This window comes from Lytechinus pictus, chromosome 14 (assembly GCF_037042905.1).
Source record: "Lytechinus pictus isolate F3 Inbred chromosome 14, Lp3.0, whole genome shotgun sequence".
In the NCBI taxonomy this organism is placed as follows: Eukaryota; Metazoa; Echinodermata; class Echinoidea; order Temnopleuroida; family Toxopneustidae; genus Lytechinus; species Lytechinus pictus.
This window is the reverse complement of record NC_087258.1, coordinates 9,650,403-9,669,710: the sequence shown is the minus strand read 5'-3', so window position 1 is coordinate 9,669,710 and position 19,308 is coordinate 9,650,403. Positions and strand designations below refer to the sequence as shown.

At 34.4% G+C, this 19,308-nt stretch overlaps 1 protein-coding gene across 3 annotated transcripts in view; it reads left to right on the top strand.

Moving 5' to 3' along the window:
* The window catches only part of LOC129276674 (protein dispatched homolog 3-like), a 49,741-nt gene that overhangs the window by 4,218 nt on the left and 26,215 nt on the right, over positions 1 to 19,308 (top strand). For 2 of the 3 annotated variants that reach the window (XM_064109510.1, XM_064109512.1), the window contains exons 1-2: positions 6,055 to 6,148; positions 14,413 to 16,087. In XM_064109510.1, coding sequence (XP_063965580.1) covers positions 14,948 to 16,087 — 1,140 coding nt within the window. In that variant the 5' untranslated portion in view covers positions 6,055 to 6,148; positions 14,413 to 14,947. Of the gene's footprint in view, positions 1 to 6,054; positions 6,149 to 14,412; positions 16,088 to 19,308 lie in introns of those variants that run through there. The other variant, XM_064109511.1, reaches the window with a different exon arrangement.

The following is a 19,308-nucleotide window of genomic DNA, read 5'->3' as shown; positions in this document are numbered from 1 at the left end:
AGCTGTCAACAAAAAATAAACTCCAGCTTCTAAACTGAAACTGAACTATTTGTAAATTAGAAAAAAACACCACAGTTTTAGTAGATCCATGCAACATTGATCAGAACTGTCAAATTTCACTTTTCATCTATACTTGTAAACCAAAAACAAAATTGTATCACACATCCACACTACTAACAGGTATAAAAACCAGGAATTTACTTTTAGCGAGGCAATGCTCAAAAGAATCCTAGAAACTAAAAAAGGGACCCTGGAAATCCCCTTCATCACAATGTTAAGCTTTAAAAATGTTGCAGATTTAGGCAATAGGTTGCCGAAAACCAAACAAAAAATTGTCTGATACAAACAATTAGGTACTTGGTAAAAATAGTAATTTTTTTTTGCACGATGGGAATGCAAATTCCTTCATAATTTCATATAGTATTCCTTGTGAACTATACCTTTTAAAAGTCAATAGCAAGCTCCTTCTGGTGTGACTTGACTTAAATAACAAGTATACAATATTTCTTCACCATAAAATTGACCACATATTTGCATTTCAATATTGGTAACCAACGTTTTATCATGGTAACTGACATTACATCTCGGTAACTGACATTACATTTTCCACTTGGTAACTGACATTACATATATTTAATGGTACCCTATGGCTTCATTGTTAATTGGTAATCTTTAATTTTGGTGTAGAAGGGAGGGGTGTTACCTAGAGAGGAAATCTACCAAGTTTCATATAATATATCCTCTTTTCCAGGAAATGAGAAAAAAAGTTCATGTTTTCGGTAACTGACATTGCATACCATATCACATACTTCATCAATGTTTTTTTATCAGATGAATGAATTACTGGTGTTTCTTTCTGTGGGATTTTAAAAAGTGTTATAATAGCAAGCTAAATCACAGGCGAAAACATCATGATCAAACCTGTTCTTTAAAAATCTGTCAAAACAAAATATGTATCAATATACTATTTTCAACACTAATTTGTATCCATACTTTGGCAGCCATTTTGAAATAAAAAATGGCTGCCAGAGTCGGAAAAAAATTTTGTCTCAGAAACTTCAGGTCTTGTTTTATTAAAAAACATAAAGCATTTTACATGAATATCAACTTGATTTTTTTGCCTCTGTGTCCATCTGTGGTGTAAATGCCCAAAGGTGTTTTTGAAAACCCACGGTTGAGTCCATGGTTTATGCAGATTTTCTGTATAAATTACGCTTAAAGGGATGGTCCGGGCTGAAAGTATTTATAGCTAAATACATGTAAATAGAGTAGAATTCACTGAGCAAAATGCCGAAACTTTCATCAAAATCGGATAACAAATAACAAAGTTATTGAATTTTAAAGTTTAGCAATATTTTGTGAAAACAGTCGTCATGAATATTCATTAGGTGGGCTGATGATGTCACATCTCCACTTGTTCTTTTGTATTTTATTATATGTAATTAGGTTTATTCAAATTTTTTCCTCCAAGAACTAAAAAAATTGGATTGACAATTGATTTAGTGCATTAGATATCTATTGCTGCAACTTATTTCATTATAAGAGAGACATATTATTCACACAAGTATGAAATAATGAAAAAAATATGATTTTATGTAATAACATAAGAAAACGGAAAGTGGAGATGTGACATCATCAGCCCATCTAATGAATATTCATGACGACTGTTTTCACAAAATATTGCTAAACTTTAAAATTCAATAACTTTGTTATTTGTTATCCGATTTTTGATGAAATTTTCGGCATTTTGCTCAGTGAATTCTACTCTATGTATTAAGATATAAATATTTTCAGCCCGGACCATCCCTTTAATTTAGCGCGTATCTGGCGCATGTATAAAAATGTCCAAAGCTGATGCGCGCTTTTGTCACAACGGGCCAATGTATCTCTATGGATCAATCACAACTCTTTGTCAGACAGGGCCCATGCCTTATATTTTGAAATTTTTAGGGCGAGACCGCTTCATCTATATTTGTATAACAGCACAAACGGCATTAAAAAATTGAAGGTCACAACTAATCTCTGAGGCCACTGAGAGGAGGATTAGGACCAATCAAAGGGCTTTGATTGTCTTTGTAAGTCTTGAAAGAGGTTAAATGGATGGTCCGGGCTGAAAATATATCTAAATAAATAGAGTAAAATTCACAAAGCAAAATGCCGAAAATTTCATCAAAATCGGATAACATATAACAAAGTTTAATAAAGTTTATCAATATTTTGTGAAAACAGTTATATGCACATGGTCATGAATATTCATTAGGGCTGATGATGTCACATCCCCACTTTCCTTATGTTATTAAATGAAATCATAAATGTTTCATTATTTCATACAAGTATGTGTAAATGATGTGTCTTCATTATGATGAAATAAGTTTTATCAATAAATAACTAATGCACTTAATTGTTTCAGTTCTTGGTAGAAAAAATTTGAAATAACCTAGTTTCAATATAATAATATACAAAAGAACAAGTGGGGATATGACATCATCAGCCCACCTAATGAATATTCATAAAGACATACCTAGAACCGTTTCACCGCAATGCCGGTAATGCAAATCTTTAAAATTCAATAACTTTGTCATATGTGATCTGATTTTGATCAAATTTTCAACATTTTGCTCTGTGAATTTTATTTCTTTTATTTTTAATTTTTTTTATTGAGTATAAATATTTCCAGCCTAGACCATCCCTTTAATGTAAGTCTTGAAGAGGTTTTATATATTCACTTCCTTGGTACAAGAAACCTCCAAGGCCAATGAAGAGGAGGGCAGGGGCCATACAATTGGGTTTTGAACTTTTGATGGTCTTGGATTAATGTAAGTCCAGGTGGGTGTTTCATAAAGCTGTTCGTAAGTTAAGAGCGACTTTAAGAACGACTGGTGATCCTTTCTTGTGGGTAAATGGTATATTCATTGGCGATGGTTAAGCGCGTAAGAAAGGTTCACCAGTCGTTCTTAAAGTCGCTCTTAACTTACGAACAGCTTTATGAAACGGCCCCCAGGGCCCCGTCTTACAAAGAGTTACGATCGATCCAATCAATCGTAACTCTATGGAAATCCATCTGTGTCATAATTTATTCTACAGTATCCTTTGTGAACAAAGGAGATCACACCAAATTGTTGAGAAGTCAATGAATTTATGGATATACATTCATGTCTAGAAAAAAAATTTGAATAAACATGCATTTTATTTGTTGACTTTGCTGGCTTTCCATAGGTGTGATTGATCGGATCAATCTCAACTCTTTGTAAAACGGGCCCCTGGTAGAGGTTAAATACTAATGTATCACTTCCTTGGTATAGTTAAACTTAAAGGTACATTTTGTTGTGTCAGCGCAAGAACGTCAATAGCAAAACATTTTCGTGCAACGCATCGGTGCAGAAAAGCCCTTACACAATGCACTTATGTACTATGTGCATGCAGTGCGCGAAAGTGTGGTGTTATGGGTGTTTTTTTTTATGTACCTGTATGGATCATTATATCTTCCATGAAGCATGAAATACTGAGGGGAAATATTCCCACAAGGGCCAGGGGAAATGGAATGTCGCGTATTGAAGCGCTATGAAGATGTACCGAAGTGATACCAGGGAGATGGGAGTAGAAACCAGGTAATATCTGTGTAGTGTCGTGGACTTTGCCACTCAAATTAGAGTATTCCTTTTATTTCATTAATCCATTCATGTACTATTGTAAGACCTTGATAATAATACTTAAATAAATTAGGACACTACTTCCTGTTACTGTGGGAAAAATAAACAGTTTTTTTTTAGTTTTTTTTTTAGAAATCATTGATATATATAATACACTTTGATACTATACAAATTATTTTGGTCAGCTTTTAGCAGGTCGAATTCTACACGTACATGTACATTTTTTAAAATTCTTCCTTATCCCCAGGGAAACAGGTACATATAGGGCTATTAGAGGCGGGATCTTAGCCCCCCCCCCTTTCCAGGGGTTATAAGCTTTAATAGCCCCCTTCGGTTTTAGACTACATTTTATAAAAGTGGCCTAGCACTTCAAAATACTACATGTATCTTGCCCTAGCTGCTAAAAAGCAGGGTTAGCTTACCAATTGCGGAGCTTTATCCAATCATAGAAGTTGAGATTTCACGTTAATCTGGAGCTTTGTGATTAAGTAATCAATATTCATGAGCTGTGCGATAATTAAGGCATGAAATTTTGCTATATTAAAGTTAATAGTGTGGGGGAACATACAGTACCTGTACATATAGGAAAGAGAGTGTGACCCCTGCCCCCCCCCCAAAAAAAAAGAAGATAGTATATATATACAGTTAAGAATAGTTCAAGTTAAAGGTCAAGTCCACCCCAGAAAAATGTTGATTTGAATCAAAATCAAAAAAGAAAAATGTTGAAAATTTCAAAATCAAAATCGGATGTAAAAAGTTATGACATTTTAAATTTTCGTTTATTTTTCACAAATCAGTTATATGCACAACTCGGCAACACGCAAATGAGATAGTCAATGATGTCCCTCACTCACTATTTCTTTTGTTTGTTGTAGTTTGAATTAGACAATATTTCCATTTTTACAGATTTGACAATAAGGACCAGCTTTACTGAATCATAAAATGTTAGAACGATTGCAATTCACCATATTCATTCAGGAAGAAAATTTGTTTCACCTTCCAATGAGGAGAAATTTAAAATATTTCATATATGACATATAAGAGAATACAAAAGAAATAGTGAGTGAGTGACGTCATCAGTCCCCTCATTTGCATATCGACCAGGATGTGCATATAACCGTTTTCAGAAATTTAGCAAAACTTTAAAATGTCATAACTTTCCTATTTTACATCCGATTTTGATGAAGTTTTCAGTGTTATGCTTCTTGGATTTTTCTATTTGTTCAAATTAACTTTTTCCAGGGGTGGACTTGTCCTTTAATAAGAAACTACTAGTAATCTGAAAAGCATGATGGATGGCTACATGTATATTCAATTTTGGTCAGCCAAAGTTTGATGGCAGTGAGAAACTTTTTGTGCAATTCAAATCTTTGCAGTGTGAAAGGCATGTGTTGGGCCACTGTGGTAGATAATAGTCAGCAAAAATACATTTTTGGCCAGCCAAAATCTTGATCTTACATACATGTATGATAAAAGTGGTTTGAATTATAAACGGGAAAGAATATTTGAGGATTTTTCTGAAGTCAAGTTCTGTATACCATGAAAATAGATTAAAATGCTAAAATTCCTGCTCACTCATGCATAAAATGTCAAACCCCTAAACCACAAATTAACCACAACTGATCATAAATTTCAATTGTTTCCACAATTTTGTAAGCTCCAAAGGACTCCCCTCACACAAAATTTATACAAAACCTAATTTTCTGCAAAATTTTATCTCCATACCCTGTAAATATACAAAAGTTAGCATGGCTCACGTAGTTTTAAAGGATTTTTTTAAATGTCCAATAAAAGTTGAGTCTGAGTTTTCCATGTATAAATGTTTTTGTCGACCATTTTAAATGTGTAAGGTTTTGTTGAGACTTGAGACACATGGTATGTAAATGCACCCCCCCCCCTCCCCCCAAAAAAAAAAGGTGGCTTCATATGGTACAGTGTAGGTGGTGGGGGCATTTGCTTTTCAGGTAGTGTAAAAAAACAATTTTTTTAATGAATCTATTAAAGTTTTATGTTTTGTTGCTCTGCTCCCTTGTTTTTATAAATATCCTCAAACATTTTACCTATTCTTCATCCCTATGAGAATGTACACAATAATACATGTACAATCCCTGCATTAATAATCTAATTTGAAAAAATCTTTTTGTACAAAAAATGTGTGCATCATGCGCAGCTCTGCTCGTGCCAACTCCATGATTTTAGGAAGTCTTTTTCACAGTCTTTGTAGACTTAGAGAATATATGGGAACTGCAATTGACGACTCATCTTTCGAGGGTGGGGAAAGACTTGTGCGAAGACTAAATTAGACATGATCTTCAAGTGGCTAAAACCATTCTATGATGACTAATGAGAGTATAGCCCAGGCCGGGGAAGGGGGAATTCATTACTACACTGTGTACACCGACACACTGTTGCATGATCTGCCTACAATGTTTGTACGAACATGTAGTAGTCATCGGTAAATCAGCCATTTTGTAATCAGATTATTGCATTGACCACCGGTAAGTTGCACGAAGAGATCATGTGTACTACAATGATTCATTTTTTAAGGGGGGACTATAGCAGAAAAGTGAAAAGTTACTGATTAAGAGTTTTTTGGTTGTCTCGCCTGCATAGCAGAAGGTAATGACTGTAGAGAAGACATTACACTCTCCTTTTCACCGCTGAAGGCCTAAATGTGCGATTTCAAATTCAGTTTAATTTCTATTTTATTCAACCATTGGTATTTGATTTGATTTGATTTAATTATTTCCACATTCCAATAACAAAAATATATACAAGTGTAATCATTTTTTTTCTTAGCATAACATAACAATAAGCAAATGACATAATAACATATATATATACAATCTAACAATCTGATTGAAATATATTTATACCTGATAAATTTCTTTTTTTTTTATTATAAAAACAAATAGCAGAAAGAAAATTATATATCGACATAATACATTTTGAAATGTGGGAGACCTTCATCTTGAGCTTAGAGCTTGAAATTGATAAAGGCCTCAAAGGAAAGGGGAAGGAAAATCAGACAAACAGTGCAATTATTATTCTCATCATGATTTTGCAGGTTAATTTCCTCTATAACTCTGACTTGCACTATATCAACTCTTGACAGAATATATTGTTGATTCACACTCTAGGTATCCCGTTATGAGACATTAATGCTCTTTTTGTTTGCAATGAATCAAAATTATATGATGCATTTAATCCTTTCTTGCAAGTGGGCTGAGAATTATTGTTCTTTAGTACTTTGCCATCTGTCATATTGCTTTTGTAATTTAAACTTGCACTTTAGAAATAACAAGATGTTTGTTGATGTTGTAGGATTTCCTTTCATTCAATGTTTTTGCAAAGTTTTTATTACCAAACATTAGCTTTTGTTTGCAAAATCTCAATTCATATCCTTTCATTTTAGTTGTAGTTGAGGAACAGTTACCTGAAGGTCAATTGCTTTCTTGACATGGATTTGTACTTTACAGTTTTTATTCAATTTTGTAAATATACATTGTACATGCATGAGAGATTTTCTTGGTCTTTATAAATGCACAGTTTTGTAAATTTGTAAAAGTGACATGTTGTATTGTTGGCTAGTATCAAAATTGGAGAAAATAAGGTTTTGCCGACTGGCCTGGAGGGTGTATTTTGTAATCCATTGTGTTGCAATCTTTTATTCCCTTCTACACTTTTTTTTACAGTCATGTTGAACATCACATTCTATATAATTTGCAATTTTCAATGCATCATGCCACGTAGATAAAAAATAAAAATAAATAAAAAACAACACACATGTAAATATATATATATTGGTATGTTCAAGTTAACAAGAAGCAAGGAAGTTCTCACTATTAGTATCCATTTCAAATGAATATAATTTCTACTTTAAATTTTCCTGTACCTGATTTAATACTTTTGTACTATTTTGAATGTTTGTCTTAAGATAATGAATAATATGAATAGGATTTCAATATGATAGCCAAAATCACCCATAAAATTGGCAAAATGGAATGCTACATGTATGTGGCACTGGCAACCATCTTTACCAAAATGCCTTTACATGTATATATGCCACAATTTTTTTTTCTAGAACATTTAGAAAATCAGTATTCTACATGTACATAATAACATGATAATGAGATGCTCATTCAGTTAAAAAGTAGCCCTTGAAATGAAAGAAATAGCCCCCCCCCCAAAAAAAAAAAATCTATTTTATACCCCGAGTAAAAAACACTGCAATGGAAAGACTGGACACCTCAATGATTCTTTTGAAACACTCAGTTCCCCCATGGGGAAAGGTGCTCGACAGCATTAGCTAAACTTTTGCATTCATCTGCATGGGTTTATGTATAAGAATAGGGTGATGGAGAGAGCACGGGGATGGTTCAGGGGGATAATTTTGCCTCCCCTTTCCTAAAAATATATAAGATAGATCTATACATATCTATTTCTAATTTTATTAGCAATTTTTTAATTTAAAAAAATGTTAAAATATCAATATCACCCCATCCCTCACCAACTCTCACCCCTACATGTATGTTTTCACTAACCCAAATGACCATAAACTGCACCTGAATGTCCACCAAATGCTGTTGGGCACCCTTCCCCAATCCCCAGCATTTCCTTACACATTCTATCCAGTATACAGTCTTTTCCCCCTTGTAAGTGTATGTTGTAGTTAGTTTGCTCATTATTTGTTCCTCATCAGTTGTTTACTAGAGGGATCTTACAGCAAATTTGATGACAAAGAACCTTTTTGCAGGCAAATTTGAACTTCCCTGTAATTATTTACAATGTAAACTCAAGAAGTGAAGAACAAAGAAGCACTGGAGTGTTAGTTGTTGCTGATCTAGTTTTTAATGGTTTACATAAATCATACAGGAAATGATGTATATCATGGCACACCACTTAGATATTAAATGTTGTTGAAGTAAGATGATCCTTTGATCTTTTTTGGAAGTTCAATGTAACTAAAGATTTTGGTTAAACCAGTACTCCAGTAGCTTTGTGGTATTAAGAAAAAATACTAAAAGCTGAATGAGTTAAACTTAAAGAGGAATAGTTTATGTTGTCTATAGTAAAGTAACTTCCAATTACAAACTATTAGATTTATTCACATCCCCACCAAATATTTTACTTGATATGTCTCTTATAAAGACTTTCAAATTAAATCAATATGATTTTAAGTATTATGTTATAGTATTATACAAAATTATCTAAGGTGATTTAAAGTAGTAAAGGTGAAAAAGGACCATAGATTTGACCACAAAGAATCTCTTGAATCATGAAAACTTAAAAGTATCTTGATTGCAATCTGACATGTACATGTACGGTATGGTGCAGTAAAAAAATGTTTTACATACACTGTACATGTATTTGGTGGAAAAAAGGCTAGACTTTAAAGACTGTGTGTAGAATAAGATAGAGCCAAGGTTAAAGGGATGGTCCAGGCTGGAAGTATTTATAGCTTAATTTACTGAGCAAAATGCTGAGAATTTCATCAAGATCGGATAACAAATAACAAAGTTATTGAATTTTAAAGTTTGGCAATATTTTGTGAAAATAGTCGTCATGAATATTCATTAGGTGGGCTGATGTCACATCCCCACTTGTTCTTTTGTATTTTATTATATGAAATTAGGTTTATTCAAATTTTTTCCTCCAAGAACTAGAAAAATTGGATTGACAACTGATTTAGTGCATTAGATATTTATTGCTGCAACTTATTTCATTATAAGTGGGACATATTATTTACACAAGTATGAAATAATGAAAAAAAAATGATTTTATGTAATAACATAAGAAAACGGAAAGTGGAGATGTGACATCATCAGCCCACCTAACGAATATTCATGACTGTTTTCACAAAATATTGCTAAACTTTATAAAACTTCAATAACTTTATTATTTGTTATCCGATTTTGATGAAATTTTCGGCATTTTGCTCAGTGAATTCTACTCTATGTATTAAAATATGAATATTTTCAGCCCGGACCATCGCTTTAAGCCAGTCACAGCACATATTGAATCTACATGTAGTCTCACTACTTCAGACTCTGCATTATGCAGTATGCGAATTGCGAAAACCAGGGGTCTGTGCCTGCAGAATAGGGAGGGGGAAACATGTCCAATTTTGTACAGGAGCCTATTATTATTATTATTAGTAGTAGTATTATTATTATTATTTATTTCGGCAGTGAAAAGTATAGAAATTGGTACAGTGAAGTACAACACATAATAAACATAACAGAGTATAGATTGAGCACCCACTGGACTGCCAGGGTCAAATAAAGTTAACTGAATTACTGTACATAGTCAATGAAGACCATTTGACCCTATCCAGTGGGTGCTTACATAAAACAGAAGCGGATAAAAGAGTGAGTATGAACAAAAAGGTTTAAGATCAATTATAATAGAATAACATAGGTCTACTTGATATCACTTCATCTTAACTACATGTATGAGGGGGGTCATCTTGTCTTCCTTAATACTAGTTTTAGATGGAAAAATCATGAAATTGCCGCGCATGCTGCTGTAGCACATATTGTTGTTGGTCAATTGTCCTCATTTGGCCTATGTTCGGTCAAGGCCGTGTTGTGATGAAGTTGTCCTTCCCTTTACCTCAACAACTTCCTTCGATGGTCAGATCTACTTCCTTCGATGGTCAGATCTACTTCCTTCCACGTCTGGTGTAAACGCCATTTCCGGATTCAATCCATATTGACCATTGTTAATTTCCTTTGCTCATTTACCCTTTTATGTGAATTCTCTCATTTGATCGAGTTCCTGGGTCTGTTTCTTAAAACTTGTTATGATAAAAAATTATAATAAGAGTTAAAAGCCACTGAAATCCTTTGATCTGATTGGCTGATAGTGAAATTGTAATAGAAATTGTGCACTTGTTATTGACCCTGTACTACCACGGACCTATTACAAAGATACATGTAAGGGTTGGAAAGCGTTAAATGTGAGGCGGGTTCATGCAGATTTTATCAGTAATCACTGGTTTGTTTTGTTTGATATCTTTGTGGGTATAATTCGTGTTTCATTTTTCCTTTTTTGAGCTAGTGCTTTACATGTAATTTGATTTTTTTCTGGACTTTTTTCTTAAGTCTTTGTTATCAGGGGATTCTACTGAGGCGCGATAGCTCAGACGGTAGAGCGGGGGTTTCGGATTCCGGTGACCCGGGTTCGATTCCCAAGTGGTGCGCTAGTGGCCTTTGGTAAGGCATTTATCCTCATTACCAGGTCCCTCGGAGAGGACCTTAAGCCGTCGGTCCCCTGGTTGCTTGCTCACAGGCATTCGTGCTTTCTTAGCAGTCAGGTAAAAAACCTCGGTACAACCTCGGTATTACAAAGATCTTTATATGCCAGCTACATGTACATGTAGTTGTGGTAACAATCTCAAATTTGTTCTAAACAGAATCCAATAAAATGACAACCCACAGGTTTCGTATGTGAAAATTACATGTATGTGCTGAATGATTCTAGAAGAAAATACGTAATTGCTCAGGAATGAGTATTAAAGGCATGGTCCGGGCTGAAATAGAGTAAAATTCACAGAGCAAAATGCTGAAAATTTCATCAAAATTGGACAACAAATAACGAAGTTATTGAATTTGAAAGTTTATTAATATTTTGTGAAAACAGTTATATGCACATTGTCATGAATATTCATTAGGTGGGCTGATGATGTCACATCCCCACTTCCCTTTTTAATATTATGTTATTACATGAAATCACAAATGTTTCATAAATAAGTAATACATTTAAACAGTTGTCAATCCGATTGTTTTAGTTCTTGGTAGAAATTTTTTTAATAAACCTAATTTCATGTAACAAAATACAAAAGAATGAGTGGGGATATGACATCATCAGCCCAACTAATGAATATTCATAAAGACATGCCTAGAACTGTTTCACCAGAATAATCCAAATCTTTAGAATTCAATAACTTCGTTATTTGTGATCCGATTTTGATGAAATTTTCAGCATTTTGCTCTGTGAATTTTACTCTATTTATTTTTATATAAATATTTTCAGCCCGGACCATCCCTTTAAATAAAAAAAAATAAGCATGTCATTCCAGCCAGGTGTACATGTATGATCCTTTTCCAAGCAATGATAAGTAACTTTTAAAAAGAGATCTTAGAATTCTCTCTCATATTGATACTGTACTTCATGTTGTATAAAAATTGCTGTGCATGCATATATACATGTAGAGCAGTTGGAATATAATTTTAGATTTGGTTTTTCTCTCACATATCTCACTTGCTCATTTTGATCGATGTTAGGATACATATAATTATATGTACAATTATTTCAGACTGCCTATTTTCTGGAGTTTTCTGGAGTTTTTTTAACCACCCCTCCCCCCAGTAAAAAGGATATTCATTGTACATGTATTATCTGATGCTGTCAATTTTTCTTCTATTGGTTTCAGTTTCATTGTTCATAAAATATTTCTATATTTGGTGTTTTGTTTAATCCTGTTGTTGACACCTGACTGACATTTGTTTGTTTACAAAATAAAACGATGTTTGATATTGAGGGGCAATCAACCAAGGATCACGATTGAGAGGATATTTTCAAGGTCAAATTTATTTTCTCTCTGAGTTGATACACATGAATTATCTTCTGACGGCCTTGTCAAAGTTTCACCTGGTATATGTAGAACTTTATATTTCTCAGTCAATCATTGCTGCAGCTATTGTGTATCTAGTTTTACATTACCACCCGATAAACCAGTATTAAAGACCATTTCTGTACCATTTTCAGTAAAAAAAATTTATGTGAAAAAGAAAAAACTTGACATACAAAATAGAAAAACTTTTATTTCCCAATTAATCAACATATCAGGTTTATTTATTTTTTATTGTCTATTATTACTGTTTGTTCACATGTTTTATAAATTGTGCAATCAGTACATACACACGAGATATCTTGTATTCCTTTTCCCCTTCTTTCTTAGCGCTTTGAAACTTTCGTATAAATCGCTCTATAAATTTGTATTATTAGGCCTATTATTTATTATTACATGTTGGCCCTATGTTTCCGCTAGAATTGTGCGTTTTTCAATGATGGGGCCTGGCATATGGATTGGATCATAAACTTATTAGATCTAGTTTTATCCATTCCTCATTAGTGAGCTGTCATGTACTTATTCAAGGTACATTTGTCATGACCTTTTTTGTGGATTGATGATCTTTAACGAGGGCTTTGAACCCTGAATTATTTTTGATGGTAGTTACCCTCGCCCTGAATTATTTGCAGTTCATCAGCAAAATGAAGAAATATACAGTTGAGGCCAGAAGTTTACATACACCCAAGAAATTCAAAGAAACTCTTTGACACTTGCCAAACATCAAATTTGCTATATTATATCTTATAAAATATTTGTGCTATCATGACTAATTTGATATCAAACAAATGGGTATGTCATGCCTTCATCACACTGCATTGTTATCAGGAGCTGAAAAAACATATAAGTGTCATTTTTCCCCAAATATCTTCATATTTTTTAGAAATAAAAACTTGACAAAGACATTTCATATCTGTGCTAGTTACTTCTCAACAAAAACATTTCAGATTACATTTTTTTTGTTCAGTGGTGACATATCATGATAGAAAATATAATATAAATCATAGATTCAACATATATATATTTCTATGAAACAATGTTTGGTAAATTGGTGAACTTTCTGAAAAAAACTGTCTAGTTTTGAATTGAATGTAGGCATTCAGCCTGAGTACAATGTTGAAAAAATAAAATAAAATTGTTGGATTTCTTTGAATAATCCTGACTTAATGCAAGGTATCATTGTATTTGTAGAGTGTATGTGAGCGGATGAACTTTCTAAAAAAGGACATGTATTATGAATTGAATGTACACCCAAACAGAATTTGAAAAAAAATATATAGACATTTTACCAGGATTCATTCAATAGTCCTGACTTTATGCAAGATATCATTGTAAAGAACTTCATATAAAGTGATGAACTTCTAAAAGCTTTGTCAAGTTTGTAATCGAACACCCAAACAAAATGAGAGAGAAAGAAAATACCCATTTACTAGTTTCCTATCAATAGTCCTGACTTTATATGAAAGATACCATTGTAGTCAAAGAAGTTCTACATGTATGAATTGATGAACTTTAAAAAATGTATGTCAAGTTGAAATTTTATGTTTGCCCAAACAATGTTAAAAAATATTTTCAGAAATAGAACCTACCAGGTTCCTTTCGATAGTCTAATTGGAGAGTTTTAGATGAGTTGATGAACTCTCTAAAATTATATGTCATTTCATGAATTAAATGTGTCAAACAGAATGAAGAAAAGATTATTAAAAAAAACAGAAAATTCAACTAAAGTTTCTTTTCAATTGTCGTAACTTATGCAAGATTTCATACACGTAGACTTGATTTGGTTAATGCTTGCATGCATATGTGGGTCATGCCAACAAAGACAATTATAAATATCAAATCTAACCTCAGGCTGTCATTCAGTCATGAAAATTGTGAAATCAGCCATCCCAATAATTTTATTCAATTCAATATCAAGGTTTGTCTAGTGACTTTGCAAAATTATGGCTGAATTAGCAATGTATTTCAAAGAGTTTTGTTCGCAACACCTATACCAATTTTTTGTTGTTTGTTTATAGCACAGTGATATTCATTTGACAAACACTTTTGCCCCAAGGCAGCGTGCAGAATTATCTCTTTTTTTCCTCGCAGTCTGACTTTTTAATTCTCTTTTTATTTTGGTTTCAGAGTGAAGAAGACATGGATGTTGAAATGACAGAACAGTCTGCTGGAGAGAAGGTCTGCTGATGCTGCTACTGCTCCGTGTTGGTAGTGACGATGCCACGTTAATGATTAAGTCCAAGACAAGCATGTGTGGACAGATATTGTATCTTCAGTCAAAGACCGAACGTAACAGATGTTCCTGGTGCTGATACCACTTCAAGGCCAGTTCCCATCTCTCTGTAAACCAAGTTTTGACATCAAGTAGCAGTTGAGCTGGAAAGAGCAAGCGAATTGTGCTTTCTTTAGTGAAGATTCATGCTTGATGGAAGTTTGTTGAACCTTCGTACTTATCTGGAGCATCGGTAGGCCTGTGATCATTGTCCTGTGAATACTTTGTATTTTATGTCCCAGGAAAATGTTTGAACACGGAATGTGTTGATAAAGCTTTGGCTATGACCAAAAGAAAAGAGATCGTGTCATCCTAGAGAGAGTTGAGTTGATCTGCTCTAGTCCTCCTTCAGAATACCTAAGTGTGTCTTTGACACCGATAACAGTCAAAATGGTTGGTCAACTCAGACTCAAGCCACACATTGACCAATGGGAAGGAGATGATGAAGTGACATTCTATGCTGCTAATGTCCAAAGACCACGTGAGCTACGTGACTTGGCGTCCACCTCCTCTTCATCCTCGAGCTCTAGCTCTTTAGACCTCTCTGGAAGTGGGGATGGCTTGCAGAACAGCAACACTGCCAATGAGGTTTTAGATGCCTTGCGTTCAAGGTCAGATTCATGTACTCTAGCTGAAAGCAAGGATCATGTGAAGGTTCACCCCTTCTGGCTGAGGATAGGCAAGATCATCTCCAATGTGCCATTTAGTGTAGTTACTTTAGTCGTTGTAAGTGCAGTATCCCTCCTCTTGGGGACACTGGCTGTTTTGGTTGTTAAACCTGCGCCTCAGTGGGACAAGTCGCTTGATGCATTTGAGATTCCTAATCATCCGTCCACTTTCAAACGCGAGATGCTCAACTTGGCGCAGAAGGATAATAGTGTTCCAAAAAGACAAAAGCGAAGCCTGTTTGAGTCTCCAGCAAGGCTAGGTGAGTTGAACGTAAATGATCGTACTATCAAAAAATATGGAAGGTATTCCAAACATATGAGGAGTTCTCACAAGGAACATATCAAGACAAAACTTAGCCGCCACAAAGAGTCAGGGGTAGACCTTCCAGATGATATATTTAGTCCCATTCCTTCCAGTCATTTATTGTATATCAACAAGCAATTCGCTCATCGCAATCAACAACTCAACAAAGACAATTATCAACTCAAAGAAGAACATAAAAGTCTACAAGCTGATGGTGCAACTAAAAACAACTCAAGTGTAATCAACTCTAGAATATTGAAAGATGAAACAAAGGGCCACAGCATCAAGAGGCGTTCGGCAGGACTCACACCCCGCCCCCACTCCTGGCGTCTCCAGCTGGTGTACATGGCAAAGGGGGAGGATGAGAACATCTTCACGCCTGAGCGACTTCAGACGATCCATGACATTGAGATGGACATCATGAAGCAGCCAGGTTTTACCAGATTCTGTTCCCGATCTTCCCACTCGATCGATGATCCAGCGTTGGCCGGGGTCGGCCACTGTCTGCCTCCGAACTCCCTCATGACGTACTTCTTTCCCTCACAAGTTGGTGACATGGTGAGTCAAACAAATTGGTTCTGAGTCATTTCATGTCCGTGTTGGACAGAAAGTTGAAAAGTAAAAAAAAAACATGCACAAAGCTGCAGGACAGACATTGCCAAAGAATAAACTAAACATACCCTGTTTGTCAGAATGTCCAACTTTTAATTCCCTGGTACATTGTAACTGTAGCAATCAACACATACAATGCTGTTGATAATCAACTTTAAGGAACCCCTCTGTAAAACAGCATTGATACATGTATGTTATCAACGCTGAGTAGGGTAATCCCTCAGTCTTTTTACTGATCATTTCTTATTGTAAATATATACCATTGTTATTATTTTTAACTGATGAAAAATAAATACAAATACAATACAATATTTTGGTTGAAAGGAATTGGATTTGAAGGTCGTAAATTCATCAGCCCCTGAATTGGCTTTTTTTCTTGTAAAAGCTCTAGGCATTGTGATTTAAACCCAACGTGCATAAGATTGCACTTTTTAGATCGTTATCACATCATGTTGAGAAAAATGGTCATCAATTAGGTTTTCTCATTACATTGAATGGAGTTCTTGTTGAAAAAAAGTATGTGTCATTAAACTGATGCATGTGTGTGAGAGAGAACATTTCCTTTAAGGAAAAGAAAACAATCTAAGAGATGATGACGAAGAGATGGAGAGGGAGAGGCAGAGGAAGGGAAGAAAAATGGAAGGAGAGCATACACATACATGAGGGAGGGATAGAAAGATGTATTAGAAATTGAAAGAGACAAAGGAAGGAATGAGCAAGCTAGAGATTAATGCAAGGGTGGAGGGAGGGAGGGAAATGGAATGTTTAATTGTTATGAGGTGGAGAGAATAAATGAGGGAGGATATATAGAACAATGAATGAGAAAGTTAAAGTTGTGAAGGGAGAGAGCAAGCTAGAGGTGAATGGAAGAAACGGGAAATACATGTATACAGAGAGAGAAAGGGGGTGGAAGTGGTGGGAGCGAGGAACTGAACAAAGGAGAGAGTTTGACTTATCAATCTGATCACCTTTTCATATTTTTTTTTCTTTATTGCATGTATTTTACAGTCATTTTCCCCCATCAAATCAAGCTGCAGAGCCAAGATATGAATTGTTAAGCAGGAAATGAAAAGATCTAATTTCCTTTATTGTGCATGCTCCCCTAGGTGATTAAGCTGTGCACAGTGATTTATGTGAACAATATTAGTAGTCTATTTTTCATCATTATGCCAAGAGCAGAATTTTGATAGTATGGCAAAATTTTACAATTTTCAGGCAAAAAAAGACTGAATTCCCCTGGATTCATGCCATATTTTCTATGAAGTACAAATGAGCTCGTTCAACAGATAGCATCATATGGTTTCAGCAGTTCTTATCAAACGAGGAATGGAATTTCTATGGTGATGAATGATTTTAATAAAGAGCTTAAAGATGTATTTAAAAGAGAGCAATAAAATGCAATTTTCTCAGTTTATTTGACAATAATTTTACTTATGTATTAAAGCAGACACAGTATTCCATTCACATTTCAATTAGAAAACTGTTTTAACCCACCCTGAACCTTTTAAAACTGGAAAATAATTAATTGTATCATATTGCATAATACCGGTATGTGGTGCAGCTTTTTGCATGTGATGTCTCAAAATCATCTCTTTTATACACCTTTCCTTCTTGGATGGATTTTTGTCTTTTTTCATTGATAGGTTTTTCTGATTATTCCCATTTTGAACTCAGCTTGACAGCAGTGTGAACGTCTTCATTATTGTCTTCTCCAGACTTTGTCTGCAAGGCATTGGCATACAAAAACATCAGTAAAATACATGTACATGTAGCATGAAAACCTGCAGAAAATCCCAAGAACATTATAGCAAACAAGAAGCAGACGGAATAGACAATTTTTATTGTACATGTACTTCCAAAAATGCCACTGTCTGGTAGACATGAAAACATTTCTTGATTGCTGTGAGGTAAAATGTGGAGAATAGAGCACTGTCTCAAAATAAACATTTCATGATTAGATGTAGAGCAACTTCTTGCAAAAGATCTTTCCTTTTTTCATTTGTATACATGTACATGTAGCTGTACTCAATTAATTGTCCAATATAACACTTGCACTGAAGAGGAGTCCACAGTGGGAAATTATCTTCATTTTGTTAAATTTGAACAGTTTGAAGCCTGCCTTCGTATAGTTCACTATATGAACATACTGTAAACACACTGTGGACACACTAGACACACCGTGAACATACTGTGAACACTGTACAGACACTCTGGACACACTGTGAACACATTGTGGACACACTGAACACATTGTGAACACACTTGGCACACTGGTTACATATATGTACTTTGAACACATTGAGTACATACTTTGAATACACTGTGAACACACTGTGGACACAATGAACACATTGTGAACACACTGGACACACTAGTGACATACTTTGAACACACTGAACACGCCTGTGTACATACTTTAAATACACTGTGGATACACCGTGGACACACTGTGAACACACTGTGGATACACTGTGGACCCACTGTGAACACACTGTAGACAAACTGAACACACTGTGGATACACTGTGACAGTGATCTTTACAGCAGGAAAGGATGTCTTATTTCTGTAACCGATGAACTATGACATGAATGTCTTGGCTTTCCATACATGTATTATATTAAGCAAATTTTTGTGTGATGGGCCCTGTACCGAGTTATACATGCACAATCATTCCTACAATTGATTGTTATACTTGTCAGTAAGCCTATTGTCTGCTCTCTTCATCGCTATAAAGTTCATATGATTGATAACCTATTTGTTAGATACCATTTGGAAACAAAATAAAGGAATATACTAGTATTTGATTAAATAAAACAGATTAGATGTCAAATATTCAGTGGTACATACATAGATATCAACTTGTAAAATGTACATTGAGAAGGGCAAGGGCGAAAATATTACCTTGTAATTCTTAAAAGTACAAGTCACTGATGCATGGTAAAGGTCAAACTAACAATGTATTAAATAGCTGAATAAGCTAAACTTCTATTAAAAAAGTGAAGCATGGTAAACATTAAAGGGGGAGTGAACTGTTTGTGGTCTCATTCACTCTGTGTTATACGTAGCTAGTCTTAAAAATTTACCTTTTTGAGATAATTATCAATAATATGGAGAATAAATTCGCGTACAATTTTACTTGCATATAGAAGCTAAATTGTTTGGAGAGG